The 21,204-nt window shown below is 42.8% G+C and overlaps 1 protein-coding gene across 2 annotated transcripts in view; it reads left to right on the top strand.

Annotated features, from left to right (window-relative positions):
• Positions 1-1,949: 1,949 nt before the first annotated feature.
• LOC124048371 (ankyrin repeat and fibronectin type-III domain-containing protein 1) overlaps positions 1,950-21,204 on the top strand; it is a 287,118-nt gene continuing 267,863 nt past the window's right edge. The window contains exons 1-2 of one of the 2 annotated variants that reach the window (XM_046369086.1): positions 1,950-2,081; positions 6,942-7,010. In XM_046369086.1, the coding sequence (XP_046225042.1) occupies positions 6,994-7,010 (17 nt within the window). In that variant the 5' untranslated portion in view covers positions 1,950-2,081; positions 6,942-6,993. The other variant, XM_046369087.1, reaches the window with a different exon arrangement.

Genomic DNA, 21,204 nt, shown 5'->3' on the forward strand with positions numbered 1-21,204 from the left:
GTTCGTAACTGACTTGCCTGGTTAAATAAATCAAATAAACTCCATTTTGCAGTAGCTTAGTGGAAGTTGAACTAAATTGAAATCTAAGTAGTGTTTTCAGTAGTTAATTACTTTTTAAAACATGTAGCGGTGTAGCTAACTACTGGAACTAGCCTACACTAGAACTACTGGAAGTATCCTACACACTACTTATTTAGCAAAAGTAAAATATTGTTGTAGGCAAGAATGTCCTTTCTTTTTCGGCATCAGACCTGCTTAATCCTCACTTGAAACAGTTATTTTGTTTAAAAGGCCAAATGACACATTCTGTTAACATACACCAGAGTTGATCTGTTCTTGCAATACATAGAGTATGACATTTCAGATTTAGATATGATAATTTATCATGAAGTAGTTTGGATTTAGTGAACTACTTTTCCAAAGTAACTTTAGTTAAGTAAACTATGTTTTTCTTAAGGGTAGCTTTAGTGTAGTTTAACTTGTTCCAGTGTGAATGAATTGGTAGCTTGGTAAACTAGATTTTCAGCGTAGCTTCCCCAACACTGACAGAAACACATAAAACACATGTTTTATAAATACCAGTCAAATATCGAATCTCTTGGAATATCTTATTCAGTGCATTGTTCATTTTCCATTCCATTGCATGTTATTTGAAAATCACAGGGTCCCACAAACAAAGCCATAATAACTGTCCCACCTATTTCTATTATTTTTGCAGACATATGCTGTCATCTAGTGGCACTTACTTAAGTGCACCATTCAACCAAACTAACAAAACTAACAGATATTTTATTTAAGAAATACAAGGCTTTTCCCAACTCAGTTGACACATTTAGAATAGAATAGAATAACACATTTTTCCCCAGAACTAACTTCAGTTCTGGCATTTGGATTGATAAACATGTAACAGCAAGATACACCCCCCCCCCCCCCCACACACACACACACACACACACTTATTAATAGATATAGGGTCAACACCCATGACATGCCTTGAGCGAGTAACACGCATATCAGGGTCTCAAATTCATCTCAGCTAATCCGAGTTGAAGATATCTCTTTAAAATGGTAATGTCAAAGTCCCTGGCTGTAGGCTAGGCATGGATGAATAGCCTAATATCATAAAGTAATAATGTTATCATTCACTAGATGTAAATTATAGACCTTTGAAGTCTCCTTTATAACGACAGTCTTTGAACTCATATACACGTTTTTTTTCATGGCCTTTAAAAAAAAAAGTAATCTCCCTTCGTGTAGAGTGGACTGATGCCAACAGAGGATTTTGTTTCAGCAACCGTAGGATAATATTTCATTTTAATGTCTGACTGCCTGCATAAAGAAATAGGCCTAAAGAAAATAATAATTATTAGTAGTATGTATTTGTTGTTACAAGTTGTTAGAGGCATCTAACATCAATAAACAGTTTATACCTATAATTAGTGATGGGGTTTTCTACGCCATCAACATTTGCTCAAATCTGTGAAAGGGCTAATGACATATTTAACCAAAGACATGCCTTGTGTAAACTACTTTTATTTTACGTCAATGTAAGGCCTAAAGGTCAAATGCACAAACCATTTTGCATAGCATGTGAAAGAATTTGTGAGCACGGATAATCTCTAATGCTGGTGTCACTCCATGTGTTTGAACCGCGGAGGGTTCAAGGATTATGTTCGTCAGAGTTATGACTTTAAAGTGTGTCATGAGGGAACAGGATTGAACAGGGGCTATAGTATTCATTCTACATTAATTGTACTGTAGTACGTTTTGAACGGGTCCTAAAACCATTTGATTTATAATCAGATTTCAGATCTCTCTTCCTCAATACTAGAAATGGCTCCGTTATCAAGTGGGCAATTAAAACAAACTTAAAAGTAAACATGTTTTCTTAAAATAAGGGTTTTCGATAATGTATCAAAGGGCCCATGTGTTTCGGGAAACGTTGTTCCGGCGGAGTTCTAGTGAAGTGAGGCGGAGCGAGCAATCCTTTCAGGGGATGAAACGCGGGCTGAAGAATAATGAATGAGAGAAACTGGGCGGAGAAAGTTAGACTTGATTTTCACATGTCTCTTAGTGCCATGGTAAGTGTACTTTTTTTGGAGTAATATGACAGCTATTCTGCAGTGGATATTTATTTGACTTTATTTGACTGTAAAGTAGCCTAAATAAACGAACATTCTAAAACGGTCTGGACTGGAGTTAGCCAATTGGATTGGAAGACTTCTTTGTGAAGAAGGTATGTGAATGTGTGATGAAATGGGATTGGAACACATTCTTTTTACGCTTGTCGCTTTGAAAGACAGTGCACTTGTTCTGCCTTTGTTTGACAATCCAAAACTATGGGTTATGATGAACTGTTTATACATTTCAAATGTAGCCTATGCTCCAATGTTTTAGACCAAGCAACTAATTACATAAGTAATTTATTCGGGGTTTTAGCGTGTGTATTGTTTTCAAATGCCAGTAGCTCTGCGTACACACTGTTGTCATGACAATGCTACGGAAACAGCGCATGGCGCGTTTGTTAGCCGCTTACTGCGTTGAACTTCTATTCAACTACTGCCATTCTAGGCAGTTTACAAATCCACTCTCACTACAAACTAAGTCTACTTTCATTGGCTATGAAGTCTGGAATGTCATGGTTCATGACGCCAAATCTTTTAAATACAAACGTTCTATTGGGTGTTAGCAAGGTTCTCAAAATGAATCTTTTTTTCTCTGTCCAGCTGCACTTGCTGATGTTTGACTCTTGTTGTAGCCTATTTATTCAACAACACATGGCCATAATTATACCACTTGCAAATAGCTTTATTCAATGAGTTGTTATTTTTTATGTAAAGAAGTAGTTAATAGTGGTTAATAGCAGTTAAGGTTAAGGGGTTAGTAGGGAATGGGATTAAGGAAATCGTTGAGTGAGGTGTGTCCTGTGTTTCTGTGGGACTGAGACAGCTTGTGACCCCGCTAGTCAGGAAAGGGATGCTTTTAGGCAGACAGTCTCTTGTTGTTAATAGCCAGCACACATGTGGAAGTGACAGCCTCTACAATAGGGCCAGGAAAGAGTTTGGGCTAGCTGCTTGGAGGAAAAAGGAAATCCAGAGGTGTGTGTGTGTTTGTGAGTGTGTGTGTGTCTGGTGGGAGGTTCGCTGAGATTACAGGGTTATGGACTCACGTGAGAGGATGCCAGTTCACAAGGGGCTTTCCTTTGTCCTTCATAAAACGATGTCATAATTGGAACGGATCCGACCTGTATCCAATTTGATGGCTGTAACAAAGTCATAAACAGGATATGAATCCCCTGCTCTGCTCAGCTGAGTCTGATAAGTTTTATTCTTTTATGAGTTTTCCAGTGCTTTCCTCAATGCAACACGACCTGTCTCATTGCCGATGGACATTTTAAGAAGTACTTACAGTGCTAAACGCCAACTTGCTCCCCGGGAAGACTATAAATCACTTGAAAATCCAAGGCTGTTGTGTACATGCTGTTTGCTCCCCTGCCTCTATGTCAGAGCACGCAATGACGCCTCTCTCCAGCTATACGATCGCCCGTGAGGCACAGATACGCACATAAACACAGAGTCACAGACAGAGGCCTGGCAAAAGGAAAACATCAAAGATACATCTGTTACTTATGCATGTTTGATGGCATAGGCAGGCTGTAGACACTCACTGCCCCAAGTTACAGCATTTATTAGCATGCATGACTAGGTGGAAGCTAAGGCGTGAATGTAGATGACTTGGGTTATGGAGAGATGGTAGGGTATAGCTAAGACGCCGTGTCAGAAGAATATGGTTGCACTTAGTAGGCATGAAACAAGGAAAAACGAGTTAAAACAAAGGCAGGGGTACAGGAACCTGTCCAATGTGTTAATGTTAATTTTGCATTGGAAAACCTTTTCGACCATTTGGGTCCACTGAACTCGATTGAATCGCCCCCAAACGGATCCCCTTGGTTATAGCTTCTATGTGCTTTAATGGAATCAAATGACTTGGTTGATTCCAAAAAGTGCATTCACAGGGTTTTAAAAAAAGGGTTCAAATGGAGTCTGATATGTATAGGAAATATGTGTTTACTGTGGGCTCGTCCATAATGGAACCCTATTCCCTATACCGTGCACTACTTTTCACCAGTGCACTTTGTAGGGAATAGCATGCCCTTTGGGACACTGCCCTTTTTATTATAACTGTGCTAGGGGCGTATGAGTGTCAATACCGAAACCCAATTTTCAGCAGGTGCTGTGGCCGTGAACGATTTACAGAATAATTATGCTGAATAAATACATGCATAATATTATTAATCATATTCATGGTATGTTTTCAGAACTGGGAAAGCTCTGTGGCGTCGGAAATAAAAAATATTTCAATAGAGATTAATTCTAGGTTTGTTGCTTTTTTTAAATTAATCAAACAAGAAGTGTGTTTTATGTTAACTCAGCAAAAAAAGAAACATTCTTTCACTGTCAACTGTGTTTATTTATTTTCAGCAAACTTAATATGTGTATATATTTGTCTGAAGACAACAAGATTCAACAACTGAGACATAAACTGAACAAGTTCCACAGACATGTGACTAACAGAAATTGAATAATGTGTCTCTGAACAAGGGGGGGGTCAAAATCCAAAGTAACAGTCAGTATCTGGTGTGGCCACCAGCTGCATTAAGTACTGCAGTGCACCTCCTCCTCATGGACTGCACCAGTTTTGCAAGTTCTCGCTGTGAGATGTTACCCCACTCTTCCACCAAGGCACCAGCAAGTTCCCAGACATTTCTGGGGGGAATGGCCCCATCCCGCACCCTCCGATCCAACAGGTCCCAGACGTGCTCAATGGGATTGAGATCCGGGCTTTTCACTGGCCATGGCAGAACACTGACATTCCTGTCTTGCAGGAAATCACGCACAGAACGAGCAGTATGGCTGGTGGCATTGTCATGCTGGAGGGTCATGTCAGGATGAGCCTGCAGGAAGGGTACCACATGAAGGAGGAGGATGTGTTCCCTGTAACGCACAGCATTGAGATTGCCTGCAATGACAACAAGCTCAGTCCGATGATGCTATGAGACACCGCCCCAGACCATGACACACCCTCCACCTCCAAATCGATCCCGCTCCAGAGTACAGGCCTCTGTGTAACTCTCATTCCTTCGACAATAAAAACAAATCTGACAATCACCCCTGGTGAGACAAAACCGCGACTCGTCAGTGAAGAGCACTTTTTGCCAGTCCTGTCTGGTCCAGCAACGGTGGGTTTGTGCCCATAGGCGACGTTGTTGCCTGTGATGTCTGGTGAGGACCTGCCTTACACCAGGCCTACAAGCCCTCAGTCCATCCTCTCTCAGCCTATTGAGGACAGTCTGAGCACTGATGGAGGGATTGTGTGTAACTCGGACAGTTGCTGTTGCCATCCTGTACCTGTCCCGCTGGTGTTATGTTCGAATGTACCGATCCTGTGTAGCTGTTGTTACATGTGGTCTGCCACTGCGAGGACGATCAGCTGTCCATCCTGTCTCCCTGTAGCGCTGTCTTAGGAGTCTCACAGTACGGACATTGCAATTTATTGCCCTGGCCACATCTGCAGTCCTCATGCCTCTTTGCAGGATGCCTATGGTACGTTCACACAGATGAGCAGGGACCCTGAGCATCTTTCTTTTCGTGTTTTTCAGAGTCAGTAGAAAGGCCTCTTTAGTGTCCTAAGTTTTCATAACTGTGATCTCAATTGCCTACCGTCTGCAAGCTGTTAGTGTCTTAACGACCGTTCCACAGGTGCATGTTCATTAATTGTTCATGGTTCATTGAACAAGCATGGGAAACAGTGTTTAAACCCTTTATATTGAAGATCTGTGAAGTTATTTAGATTTTTACTAGACATGGTCCTGAAAACAGGACGTTTATTTTTTTGCTAATTTTACGTAAGTGTATGGGCAGTGTCTTTGGATGTGTCATAGATGTGTTTGTGTGTGACTTGTGTATGTGCGAGCGTGTGTGTATATTTAGCATTTCCTCATACCCACTCTGAACTAACTACTGGTCGGATCCTTCTAATATCAATGTCCAATAAACAATCTACCATATCTACCATCCAAGCACAATAAGCACTAGGTCTATGTAGGACTCAGCACTGGAGAGGAAAGAGCGTTTATGTGATCATCACATACCACTAAGAGCACTTGACAATCCCACCCCTTGTTGGGTTCATCTCCATCTCCATTATTGATATCCAATAGTTTCTATGTGAGAGGAGGCCCAGGGCAGAACATTGGAGGAAAATAACATAGAGATCATACAGGACAGTGAGGGAACAGAGAGGCCACTACTCCACTAAATCACAAGGCCTCTGGACAGCTTTGAAATCCAAGACACCATGATCTGAGAGGATTTAGGAGGCCCTGGAGAGAGAGAGAGAGAGAAGGAAAGACACAGAGTGTGGACGAGAGAGAGAGACAGACAAAGAGACTCAGAGAGCAAGAGAGAGAGACAGACAAAGAGACTCAGAGAGCAAGAGAGAGAGAAAAATATAAATATATATGTGAGTTAGCTGAGCCACAGAAGTCTTCATGGAGCCTCCTCTGTAGATGACATGTGACAAGGTGAGAGTGAAAGAGATGCGCCTACCCTCCCACAACACCCCCCTGTCACCCATCCCTCACCGCACCCTTCGGAACACTGCATACGTAATGAGTTCCTTGTCCCCTCCCTTCCACCAAGCTCACTCAATCGATCCCAGGTGTGTGGTACAGTAGCTGGTTAAATATCTTAGCCAACTGCAGGCTACTGCAAGAGGCGGAAGGTACGCTAGCGGCTAAGAGCGTTGGGCCACTAACCGAAAGGTTGCTGGTTTGAATCGCCAAGCCGACTATGCTCTCTTGAGCAAGGCACTTAAAATTGCTCTTGAAAGTTGCTCTGGATAAGAGCATCTGCTAAATTGCAAAAATGTTTTCTCTGTAGGTGATGGTTTCACTGTAAAGAGAGTGCAAATTGGGGAGTCGGAGGAGCCAGAATGGAGGACCTCATAGGGTAAGAGAGCTGACCATTTCCTTTCATCATGCGTGTGTGTTATTGTGTGTTGTCAAGAGGAATTCCTGCCTCTTTTTGGGTCATTTCCCCCCTTCATGAGCTCATTATTGCAGTTTCCTGGAAGTGTTGTTGCCATGTGCTTTGCAGGCGTAAAATCAGGATTGGGAAAGCATTTGATCTGCGCACTTCCACGCTGTTGGTGATTTCATAGCACCAGTAGGCTATATGGATAGTATGACATCTTATTTTGTGGTTAAACACCACTCCAGCTACAAAGTCCAACGCGAGTGCAAATGCAGGACTCATTTTGAATAAAGAGCCTTTGTGGTTCTTGCTGCTTGTTTGAACGTTTTTTTACGATCTGGATTCATGTGTTGACTGAAGTGAAGGGAGCATGTGGATCCTGTTGTTTTTGTGTAGGGGGGGGGGGTTATATATGTTTTGTAAGCACTACACTACATAAGGCCCAGTGCACTACTTTTTGTGAAACATTTTAGTTCAGATTTTTTTCAGGGGGTGCTGCATCATCCTCAGTACCCCTACTTCCCGTGGCGATGTGTACAAGTCCAAACAAAACCTGGGGGGCTAATCTAGTATCAGCTTTGAATACAGTTCCTGGTTCTATTGCTGCCTTTCATATAGGAGAAGGATGGAGTTATCCCTAGACACTGTTAGTATTCAGGGAAGAAAATCTGCGACCAGGGGAAACATATTTTAGGAGTCCCTTTGCAGGACCTCATGTCTTTGGCAGATGTTTTTGTAAACAGATGCTCTGTGTCTCACGGTTTGCCTTGTCTCTCTGATGATTTTCTTGGGACTGATCTTGTTGGGGACTAAGAGGTTTCCAGACAAACGTGTCTGTGCATTTGAATAGCTAATCCTGCTGTATTTTTAGCCATTAGAAGAGTGAACCCTTTCCAAAAAGTTAGAGTGCCTGCTGTCGAGTTTGTTGGTTGACTTTCACATGCCACATGCACACACACACACACACACACACACACACACACACACACACACACACACACACACACACACACACACACACACACACACACACACACACACACACACACACACACACACACACACACACACACACACACACACACACACACACACACACACACACACACACATTGATGTAATCACTCTCTTCTGAACGCTGTGGAGTCAGCAAAAGCAGAGAATGATGCCCCGGAGGATTGATAAGCTAGCTGTCTGTAGAAAGGAAGTCTTTTACATGTAAAAGTCTGCCGATAGCGATGTGGAGCTGATCTGTAAAGCCTTTCGTACTCTGTGGAGTATCCTGAGTTGCCCCTGGCGCTGGATCCTGACAGAGCTGATAGATACTGTATACCCAAGGCCTTATTGCTTCAGAAACACCTTTGACATGATCAGCTCGCTGACAACCATTGTACAACCTTTGACCAACCTTATGCTTTCGTTGACGTTTTTACATGACTCCCCAAAACAAACTCCACATGTCTGCTGTGCAACTGTATGTCCTGTTATTCTGCAAACAACTGCCACACAACCTGATTTCAACGTTCAACCAACCTTGACAGCCAATCTTAAAATCGATTTCACGATGCCTTCACAACCCACACACACAATCTTCATTCAATCTCCACACGGTCACCATTGAACTCCCTCACATAGATCATTCACAGTGTCTAAACAACCTCTGCAAAACCACAAATCCACACACCCTCTGCAGCCTGACCCCCCCCTCCCCCAACCTACCTACTACAACCAGGGTTCCCATATGATCAACTGTCAGAAGAACTGATTCCCTTTCTAGCTGTGCACTCTGTGTAGTTCCATTCATAAATATGTGTTCCCTAGTGAATAAAGCTTAGGTGTGTAATTAGATGAGAGAAATGGGGAAGTATCCTCTCAGGTTTTTAACATGCGCCTCTTTTCTCCCTTCCCCTTTCACAACTAACAACTACTCGATGCTGATAACAACATAGAGACGGCATTGTGTGTCTGCATGGGAAGGCTAAGCCTTATTGTAATAAAGGGCATGTCCTAAGAGAATCGACGAATGTACCATACGTATGTAGGATCTTAATTTGAGCTAGTTTGCTACAGCAGGAACATCATTCTACAGCAACAGGAAATGTGAATTGTTACGTGGATTATATTTCATAGACAAATCAATTGTGACTTTTCAAAAATGGAAATGGCAAACTTCAGGAGCCTCAAACACACGACAAGGTTACAATTTCCTGCGACGGGGTGATCAAAAGGAGATCCTTCATCTGTACTGTTGACGTGTTTGTGTGTTGTGTGTGTGTGTGTGTGTGTGTGTGTGTGTGTGTGTGTGTGTGTGTGTGTTTCCATCAGCACTCCTCAATTTATGATGTGTGTGCATGATACCGAACACATCTCCCGGGTCTATTGTATCAATAGTGAAATGTCAGTGATTGTTGTCATCTCTCCCTCATTCCCCCTGCAGACATGTTTCCGTTAACGATGAGGTTGCACTATACACTATACACCACATACACACAGAGAGAGAGAGACAGAGAGAGACACAGAAAGAGAGAGACAGAGAGAGACACAGAAAGAGAGAGAGATACAGAGAGAGACACAGAAAGAGAGAGAGAGAGACAGAGAGACAGAGAGAGAGAGAGAGAGAGAGAGAGAGAGAGAGAGAGAGAGAGAGAGAGAGAGAGAGAGAGAGAGAGAGAGAGAGAGAGAGAGAGAGAGAGAGAGAGAGAGAGAGAGAGAGAGAGAGAGAGAGAGAGAGAGAGAGAGAGAGAGAGAGAGAGAGAGAGAGAGAGAGAGACAGAAAGAGAGAGAGAGAGACACCCCCAGCTTCCCAGGAGAAAGCCTCTGGAAAACCGGAAAAGTGTGTAATTGACATGCTCAATGCCACGTCCACACGCCACTCATTCTCCTACAGTAGCATCCGTGACGAGTCATGAACCCAGCATGAGATGAACACCAGGAGGAGGACAAATCCCATGCATATTCACATCACAGTTACACAGTGGGAATATTATGCAGGGCAGGTCATATCAGGAGTTGGATGGAAAGCCCAATTCTACCTGAGACCATCCAGAAAGGTATGCGTTGTATGAGTAGCAAATACAATCGTCCAGTTGCCACACTAACTCATAAATGTAAAGATGAAAGGGTGAAGGAATGAAAACTCGAGCTTACGCGAATGTGTAGATGGATAGTGTGTTTTAGACGCTGTAACGTTGCATTCATTTCTGCACGACTCATTCTTTTTAAGAACACGGATATTCTAGTCTGCATTCTGCAACACAGTATGTGACGTTATTCCCTGCCATGTGTTGCACGACCAAGTAAACGGTTGCTCACCGTGAAAACAAACCCACCGCTGTGGTCCTAGCTACCCTCCCTATCTATTCGGCTGTGTGTGTCTGGAGCAGGTGTTGCTCTGCAGCCCTGCAGGCTACAAGGGGGATGAGAACGCCGAGCCAGATTAACCCTCAGCCTCCTGGCCTGCAGCCAAACACACTGCAGTTGGAGTTGGGCCTGTTTAGAATACATGCTATTGGAGCAAAAAAAGTGAAATCATATATATATATATATATATATATATATATATATATATATATATATATATATATATATATATAGCACTGCCAAGCCTGCCCTCAAGATGACCTTTGCTGAGTACAGAAGGGTCTCCAACCTCATTTTTTTTCACTGCAAAAAATATATTTATTGAAATGCATAGACATGAGCAGTATGACAAGTGTTCAATGTTTTTTTTATATATATATATATATATATACTTTTTCCCCCTTCTATATATTGATAGCTCTATATGTCACAGGGTGCCATGCGCACCACAAATCTGTCATAGCCCGCTAAACTAAAGCCTAGGTATTAGCTGTTGGAATTAACACAAGTCTTCAGGTCTTAACTGAGGTTATTTGTCAGCGTGTGTGTTTTTGTGCGTGCGTGTGTGTGCGCGCGCATCCACCAGTGCGTACGTGCGCGTGTGTGTCATCACCCTTCCCTCAGACCACCCGGTTCCCTTAAAGCTGACATATAGGCCAGTGCGAGTCAAACTCCAATAATGGGCTGTCACCATTACGCCTCTCAACTAGAGATGACCTCAATTTTCCTTCCGTGGTCTCTTTTACGAAACGACTGAATAGATGTAACGTCTCGGGACCGCGATTATATCTCTGTGAACTCAGCTTCACTGCCAGAAATTGAGCTTCTGAATGGCATTTCTAAATTGACTCGGGGGGGGGGGATGTTTGCTGCAAATAAAATGTGACTGCAAAACAGAAGTTGAGGGTTAAGATGAGATGACTCCTGCTCATTCTCTTGCACGGCGAGATAGGATCAGAGAGGGAGAAGATGCAGCAGTGCACGGAGCAGTTTCTCCGAGAGACACTGACCTGAAACTCTGTTTTTCTCGCTCTAATAGTTAGGATGTCAGATGGATGTACTGATCCTAAACTCAGCAACAACAAAAAAAGAAACGTCCTCACTGCCAACTGCGTTTCTTTTCAGCAAACTTAACATGTGTAAATATTTGTATGAACATAACAAGAATCAACAACTGAGACATAAACTGAACAAGTTCCACGGACATGTGACTAACAGAAATGCAATAATGTGTCCTTGAACAAAGGGGGGGGGGGGGGGCAAAATCAAAGTAACAGTCAGTACCTGGTGTGGCCACCAGCTGCATTAACTACTGCAGTGCATCTCCTCCTCACTGACTGCACCATATTTGCCAGTTCTTGCTGTGAGATGTTACCCCACTCTTCCACCAAGGCACCAGCAAGTTCCCGGACATTTCTGGGGGGGAATGGCCCCATCCCTCACCCTCCGATCCAACAAGTCCCAGGTGTGCTCAATGGGATTGAGATCCGGGCTTTTCGCTGGCCATGGCAGAACACTAACATTCCTGTCTTGCAGGAAATCACATACTGAACGAGCAGTATGGCTGGTGGCTTTGTCATGCTGGAGGGTCATGTCTGGATGAACCTGCAGGAAGGGTACCACATGAGGGAGGAGGATGTCTTCACTGTAACTTCACAGCGTTGAGATTGCCTGCAATGACAACAAGCTCAGTCCGATGATGCTGTGACACACTGCCCCAGACCATGACGGATCCTCCACCTCCAAATCGATCTCACTCCAGAGTACAGGTCTCGGTGTAATGCTCATTCCTTTGACGATAAATGCGAATCCGACCATCAGCCTTGGTGAGACAAAACCGGTCCTGTCTGGTCCAGCAACTGTGGGTTTGTGCCCATAGGCGACGTTGTTGCCGGTGATGTCTGGTGAGGACCTGTCTTACACCAGGCCTACAAGCCCTCAGTCCAGCCTCTCTCAGGTTATTGCGGACAGTCTGAGCACCGATGGAGTGATTGTGTGTTCCTGGTGTAACTCGGGCAGTTGTTGTTGCCATCCTGTGGTTGCCATCCTGTGCTTGGTGTGATGTTCAGATGTACCAATCCTGTGCAGGTGTTGTTACACGTGGTCTGCCACTGCAAGGACGATTCGCTATCCGTCCTGTCTCCCTGTAGCGCTGTCTTAGGCGTCTCACAGTACGGAGATGACAATTTATTGCCCTGGCCACATCTGCAGTCCTCATGCCTACTTGCAGCATACCTAAGGCACATTCACACAGATGAGCAGGGACCCTGGGCATCTTTATTTTGGTGTTTTTCAGAGTCAGTAGAAAGGCCTCTTTAGTGTCCTAGGTTTTCATAACTGTGACCTTAATTGCCTGCCGCCTATAAGTTGTTAGTGTCTTAACGACCGTTCCACAGGTGCATGTTCATGAATTGTATACGGTTCATTGAACAAGCATGGGAAACAGTGTTTTAAACCCTTTACAATGAAGATCTGTGAAGTTATTTGGATTGTTACTAATTATCTTTGAAGACTCCTGAAAAGGGAAGTTTATTTATTTTTGCTGAGTTTAGCTCTGTGTCAAAAGGCAACATCTACCCGGAGTGCGGCGTAGAGCATGGGTAGTGTGGTCATAAAGCTTCAACTGTTATGACAGTGCCTGTGTAGCGCAGTCATAACTGTGGGTTGATTCAACAATGTAGCCTCCATGAATGGCTCGGTATCAGGTTAGTGCTTCACAGAGACATGAAGAGGGCCATGAAGTAAGGGCTGAGCTCTTTAATTAACTCAGTTTGAGCATGAATCATTGAGCAACAGGACCAGTAGGTGTCCAAACTAGAGTAGGTTGGCAACATAATTTATTGAGCTATTTCACATGGAGTGTTTGAACAGGCTGCACAATGATAGATAGGTCAACCCTAGTAGGAAATAAATTGATAGGGAATATAAGTTCCCATGGAAACGTTGTGACATCTTCTGCATGAATATCAACTCCAAGTCATTTGTCGAATAGAGACAGATAACAGTACATAGAACTGCCGTCCATCCAACCCTCTTTACGCTCATAGCGGTCTTCTGAACCAACCAGCTCCCCGTTCAAAACCACAAAACAATACTGACCTCTACTGTCCCTCTACTGAACTACACCTTATAGATCACTGAGCCTTACCAACCGTCCCTAAGAACACCAACGCTTATCATAATAATATAGAAAGCCAGTGTCACAGCAGCGCTAATAGATGTCAGTTTATATCAGCCCTGTTGTTGATTGTGCCTCTTGGGCTTTGTTTAAAATAGAATGACTCCATTATTGTCGTGTTGATTATGGATCATTATGTGTGTGTGGTTAGGATTATGCTTGTTGGTGACTAACTGATGAGTCAGAGGAGTAACAGAAGATTGTGCAAGCCACGCTACGGTCACCTCATCAGGGTGCCCACCTACTATACCACAGCGGTGGTGTGCGTGTCTGTGCGTGCGTGCGTTTTGTGTGCAGATGTGTGTGTCAGAGACGGCTCACAGCTTGTCTCCAAGGGTGTGTACTGCATAGCTGGCAGGTCTCGTGCCCCTGCCTAACGATGGGTACGTCGTCTCGTTAAACTGTGAACTTCCACCTCCTCCCTCCCACACACACACATACAAACAGTACCCACACACACACAGTACCCACACACACACACACACACACACACACACACACACACACACACACACACACACACACACACACACACACACACACACACACACACACACACACACACACACACACACACACACACACACACACACACACAGAGATCTGACTGTGCTCTCACCACTTGAGGAACACTCATCTTTCCGGAGCCCGCTGCTCTCAAAATGGACGCCCTAATAAGTTTATGGAGGAGTGCGCACCCTCGCCCGCATTAATGAGCTCACTCTAATATATCACGGGAGGTCATTCGCGGACGTCAGTAAAAATGAAACAAACAAACAAGAACAGCACTTCCTTAAATCAGAGGACAAAGTGTCTGTGTCACAGAAATCAGCAGGTCCGTGATGAAGACTTAGAGTGATGATGTGTAATGGAAAGATAGTGAGTTAAAGCCTCTGACGTCAACCGCAGCCTTTTGGGAAGCAGGTGCGTTTCATACAACAAAACCTAATGAACAACACGCCATTAACGCAACTCGTGTTGCGAAGTTTATCTACGCAGCTCAATTAAAGGGCCCGGAAGACATTGATTCGTCTTTAATCAGTGCTGATTAGTCTGGAAAACGACTGCTGGGAAAGGGAAACTTCAGGCTGCCCGGAATATCGACAACTACATTATGATTAATATTTAAAACCCCGGCTCTTCTAAACAGTCCTTTACAGACTAAAAGAGAGTATTAGAATTGTAGGTTTTTGCTGCTGGTGGTAGAGGTGAGACAATTATCCGGCAGGTAGTCTAGTGGTTAGAGTGTTGGGCCACTGTCCGGAAGGTTGCTAGATCTAATCCTTGAGCTGACAAGGTAATAATCTGTCGTTCTGTCGCTAAACAAGGCAGGTAACCCACTGTTCCTAGGCTGTCATTGTAAATTGTAATTTGTTCTTAACCGACTTGCCTAGTTAAATAAAGGTTAAATAAATAAATACAAATCCAACCCCTAACCTCACAATGTGGTTAAATAAATAAATACAAATCCAACCCCTAACCTCACAATGTGGTTAAATAAATAAATACAAATCCAACCCCTAACTTCACAATGTGGTTAAATAAATAAATACAAATCCAACCCCTAACTTCACAATGTGGTTAAATAAATAAATACAAATCCAACCCCTAACTTCACAATGTGGTTAAATAAATAAATACAAATCCAACCCCTAACTTCACAATGTGGTTAAATAAATAAATAAATACAAATCCAACCCCTAACCTCACAATGTGGTTAAATAAATAAATACAAATCCAACCCCTAACTTCACAATGTGGTTAAATAAATAAATACAAATCCAACCCCTAACCTCACAATGTGGTTAAATAAATAAATACAAATCCAACCCCTAACTTCACAATGTGGTTAAATAAATAAATACAAATCCTACCCCTAACTTCACAATGTGGTTAAATAAATAAATACAAATCCAACCCCTAACTTCACAATGTGGTTAAATAAATAAATACAAATCCAACCCCTAACTTCACAATGTGGTTAAATAAATAAATAAATACAAATCCAACCCCTAACCTCACAATGTGGTTAAATAAATAAATAAATACAAATCCAACCCCTAACCTCACAATGTGGTTAAATAAATAAACACAAATCCAACCCCTAACCTCACAATGTGCTAAAGTAGCTCAAGGTCCTTTTTAATTGGGTATAAATATAATAATTTGTTTTCTTTAACACTTTTAGCCAGTGCCCCCCCCAGTTGCGGTTGGGTCTTTGGGGGAGTTCAAAGTTCTTCCCTCTGACATTGCGCCAGAGGTTCATGATTTATTCATCTTGGCTACAGACCACATGCTCTCTGATTTATGTCTGACTGGCTTAGAGGGAAAGGGAGAGCAAGAGAGAGAGAGACTCCTACAGAAGACAAGGCATTTACTTCCAAATCCTCCATGCCAAACATTTAAATTTTTCTCTGAAGATGATTCATTTAGGAGCATTAGGCATCAGGGGTGGTGTGGGGAGAGTGTGCACAACAGGGAGATGAAAAATGAGGATGAAATGCAAATGACTGTGCTTGTAATTTCACTGCGTGCATGTAATTGTGGAACTGTGTTCCTGAAGTTGCCAAAGAGAAATGGCCAGCAGGAAGTTGGTAGAAAAATGTGCGCGGGTTTGTGTGTATGAGTGCGTGCGTGTCGTGCGATTCAACTGAAAAACCCTCTTTGAGTCCGTGCCAAATGAAAATCCCACCTCCAAAAGTCTTTGGACTGTTAGTAAGAGGAAGAGTCAGACGGAACAAATAGGTGAACAATACATGAGTGAAAGAAACAACGAAAGAGACAAAGAAACAGAGTTGCCGGAGGAAGCGAGAAGGAAAGAAAAACAAAGGAGCAGGCTGGAGGAGAAATAAAAAGACACAGTAAGAAACAGGAGACAAAAGTAGTATCGGAAAGAGGGGTGGAATCCATCCGTAATTCAAATTCCCTCCACTGTGTTTGTGTTTGTGATACCCCCTCCCGCTCCGGCAGACAGACACTCAGAGCTCTTAGGCTGCCTTTCACTCGCTCCCCTACTGTGTTCTCCTCAATGGTATGAAGCTGCGACTGGGTGTGGGATCAAAATGGCAGAAAAACAACAAAAAACACCGCACACACAATGTTCAGGAGGGACTCCTTGTCCCTAAAATACACAATACAAAAACAAAAGGTGTGGATACGTCAAAGGACAGAACCAAAGTAGTCGAGGTATCGTGGTGAAGTGTCTTTCTCTTTCCACCTGGCTAACACAGATGGAAAACTGGTCCAATGGGAGAACAAGTCAAACTGTTCCCCCATTGGTTTCAAAAGGGAACAAGACACAATGCTCCCATAGTGACAGGTAAACAGAGGTTTCTATCTCTTTCCCTGTCTCTTTAGGCTGGATACAGAATCTTCTGTGACCCACATGTTCAGGTTGATGGCGCCACAGAAATAGAAGAAATAGATGATTTTTTACATGGATGACACTGGTTTGCTGGAGTGAGTCGGAATGCTTTGTTGTTTTTCATACAGTGTGTGCTCACCTTTGGGTAAAGGTGCTCTTGTGCACAGATGTCGGATCAACGCACGCTCTCCGAATCCTAACCTAAGGGGGAACATGTGAAACTGATTTCAAATCAGAGTTTAGTGGCAGCTCCATTCTTTTTTTGTAACAATTAAGGACACACGAGGGTTAAATGGAAAGGTCTATGGCTCGTACACATCGCACCGAGTAGATCTACTGTTTGCCTGCCGATCATTCGTTCAGAGGTGCTAAGTACTCTCAGCCATCAAACGCTAATCGGTGTGTCTGGGGTCTTACAGTGACAGAACGAGAAAGGCTAAGCATAGGATGAGTGAGGAGAAGAAAGTAGTGTAGAAACGTCGTGAGAAGAGGGGGAAGAAAAAGTCAAGATGAAAGAGAGACGACAGGAAGAGTTCATAGTGGCATAGAAAATACAGGAGATTCAGAGAGGAGAAAAATCGGCAGTTCTGGAAGGAAATGAACAGAGGAATTATTTATGCAAATGTGGACACACACATTTTAAATACTTTATTTGGGTCCACAAATGAAATTGATATTTAAACCTGTTACTCCTACCCCCTACTTTTTCAAACATTCTGTTAAAAATCGCGCAACATTTCAGCGCCCTGCTGCTCATGCCAGGAATATAGTATATGCATATGATTAGTATGTGTGGATAGAAAACACTCAGACATTTATAAAGCTGGTTAAATCACGGCTGTGACTATAACAGAACGTGCGTTTCATCGAAAAGCGCAGGAAAATCTGACCACTGAAAATGGAAATATATATCCATCCGCCACTTCAACCCATTGATAAAGGCGAACCACAATAAATGGGGCTGAGGTTGCAATACCTACAGCTTCCACACGATGTCAACAGTCTTGTCATTTGCCTAGGCTTTGTTTCTTGGTCAAACGAAGAAGAGACAAGCCATTTCTTCCGGTCTCCGACCGGATATTTTGGTTGAAATTTACCCGGACATTATTTCCAGACGGACAGCTCAAGAATATACATCGCCTCGTGATCAAATTGGTCGCTTATTAACGTGTACTAATACCTAAAGTTGCATTACAAAAGTATTTCGAAGTGTTTTGTGAAAGTTTATCGTCGACTTTTTTAATTTGAAAAATGACGTTACGTTATAAGACGCTATTTTTTTCCGTTTATCACACAGTCTTCATAGATCGATATCTAGGCTATATATGGACCGATTTAATCGAAAAAAAAGACCCAATAGTGATTATGGGACATCTAGGAGTGCCAACAATGAAGATGGTCAAAGGTAATGAATGTTTTATATTTTATTTGTGCGGTTTGTGTAGCGACGACTATGCTAATTATTTGGTTACGTCCCCTGCGGGTCTTTTGGGGTGTTACATGCTATCAGATAATAGCTTCTCATGCTTTTGCCGAAAAGCATTTTAAAAATCTGACTTGTTGCCTGGATTCACAACGAGTGTAGCTTTAATTCAATACCCTGCATGTGTATTTTAATGAACGTTTGAGTTTTAACTAGTACTATTAGCATTTAGCGTAGCGCATTTGCATTTCCAGATGTCTAGATGGGACGCCTGCGTGTCAGGTAGGAGCAAGAGGTTAAGAAGAATCCAGGCATCTCAAAGGTCCCTATATGCATCAGTGGGGGTGTCCAGGCTCTGTCAGAGCCGGCCGCGACCGGGAGACCCAAGGTGCGGTGCACAATTGGCCCAGCGTCGTCCGGGTTAGGGGAGGGTTTGGTCAGCAGGGATGTCCTTGTCCCATCGCGCACTAGCGACTCATGTGACGGTCTGGGCGCAGTCCACGCTGACACTGTTGCCAGGTGTATGGTGTTTCCTCTGACTCATTGGTGCGGCTGGCTTCCGGGTTAAGTGGGCAATGTGTCAAGAAGCAGTACGGCTTGGTTGGGTTGTGTTTCGGAGGAAGCACGGCTCTCGACCTTCGCCTCTCCCGAGTCTGTACGGGAGTTGCAGCGATGAGACAAGACTGTAACTACCAATTGGATATCACAAAATTGGGGGTGTAATTATTAGTCCAACAGTTGAAAATTAGAGTTACTATTAGAGAAATGAAGGTATGTTTATCCCTGTTTCGTTCCATCTGCTTCCATTTAAGAAACGTTTTTCAACAGAATGAATACACCCTTGATCAAACACAGTTGACTCTCATAGCAGCCACATACTAACAGCATGATCCCTTTGATCGTTGTATATTTACTTCTCGCATCTATGCGCTCTCTTCTTCTCACCTTTTCCCTTCGCTTGTGGACGTCATTGCACAACACATCAGCTGTCTGTCACTAAGGCTGTTCTTAAAACGAAGCAATGAATCCGCTTTACAACCAGTGTAGAGCCTAACTGGCATACATAGGCGGCACGCGAGTTTCAGGTTTGGGGAAGGTCATTTTCACCATAAAAATGCACCTATATAATAAAGCGTTACATGCATAATCGCATTTGTGGTCACTTTTGAGAGCAGTATTTTCCTGCTAATTGATTGCATCTTGGAACGTTCACACGTATACGTATAGCCTATTGCCGTGTGTGCATCGCTGCGCTTATAATGTGAAGAAATAGCCTTATAGTTTATTCATATTTTAAGCTAAGCGTTCTGATCGGTTGCATCAGCCTCATTGATTTGACAATGTTTTTGTTGATACGGGTGGTTGTATTAATTTGGGCTCTATCGCGTCCCACAACTGTCCCAGAGTAGGTTTGGAATATTTATTTACAAGCGGGAGTTGCATCCCCGATGTGTCTGTCTTCACTTGTAGCATGCTTCGTAGCTGAGATGCCTGTGAGAAGGACCTGAATACATGACAGGCATTGGCTAATAAGAATTTAGATATCTAAGAGAGCCATGTGAGTGAGAGGTGCTTTGGAGCATGGCAGCCGGGAGAAGGGAATTCTAATTATTATATTCAGCCCAAGGTTACAACATTCACTTTGGCTGCAAAAGGCATGGATTTTTTTAGGGGGCATTACAGCTACACAAGGGGGATGCCACCGGGAAATTCGAGGCCTAGTGAGAATATTAACAAGTGCTTGTCAAATTGTGAATGAGAGACTGGTGAAGTGTGTGCAGCCTGCACAATAAACTAATCAGAGCTCATGCCTTTCATCTGACTTTTTGCAAATCATCATTAGAGTCGCATCATGCAGCCTTAAAATGTATTAAAAAGCTAAACATATAGCCCAATGTTTGTATCACAATTAAAGTTGCATAAATGACTCTAAATTAAGCATATGGGAGGACATTTTTCTTTATTAACAACACTTCCTTGGAAATCGTTTGAAAATATATTTTATATTATTCAGTTATGTACAATTGTATTCTTCATACTATAAGATCATTTAAAAAAAGAATGCCACCAAATTATAAGCAAGTCTTGTCTGCTTAATTAACTAGTGTAGTCCAACTTGCTAAATTAACTAGTGTAGTCCACAGCCATATGGCATAGTCATATCAGTGCCTAACATGTAAGTCGCTCTGGATAAGAGCGTCTGCTAAATGACTTAAATGTAAATGTAAATAAGGACACTTGAGTATGCTATTCTGTTATTCTGAAATAAACTACATTTTCTTCATATAATCTTTCTTTAGACCTGTCTAAAATAAATCCTGGATTTATTGTGATGGTGTAGGCTATATTGAATGGATTTATTAGACTGTTTAAAATGTAGATGATCCAAAGGTCTGCATCAGGGGCTTGTAGGCTATGTGTGGAAGCCAGGAGACGCTAAACATGTTCATGTTAATTACCGGCAGTAATTTGCTTGACAATCACCGGCTGAATAAACGTCATGACCGCCACAGCCCTATCTGTGACCAGGCGGGGAAAAAACGCTAACATAATCAGAACCGCTAACCACTACACACAACATACATTGTTGTTACCATATTTACGCCATAGTCAACATAGCTACTCGAACTAACATGTTAGTAAACCTACTACACTCATGCCATACAGTGTACAGTCAGCAGCAAGCAGTTTAGCAGTTACACCGACAGGCCTCAAAAGCTTACCTTAATTTGGAAGCGTTCCAATGTTCGATAGCCATAGCCAGCTAGCTAACATATCACCCCTCTCTGTTTAAGCCGGGTGTTTGAGTAGGCTAAACTAGTTAGCTGCACTCTCTAGTTAAGTA

This window comes from Oncorhynchus gorbuscha, linkage group LG11, assembly GCF_021184085.1.
Source record: "Oncorhynchus gorbuscha isolate QuinsamMale2020 ecotype Even-year linkage group LG11, OgorEven_v1.0, whole genome shotgun sequence".
Taxonomy (NCBI): domain Eukaryota; kingdom Metazoa; phylum Chordata; class Actinopteri; order Salmoniformes; family Salmonidae; genus Oncorhynchus; species Oncorhynchus gorbuscha.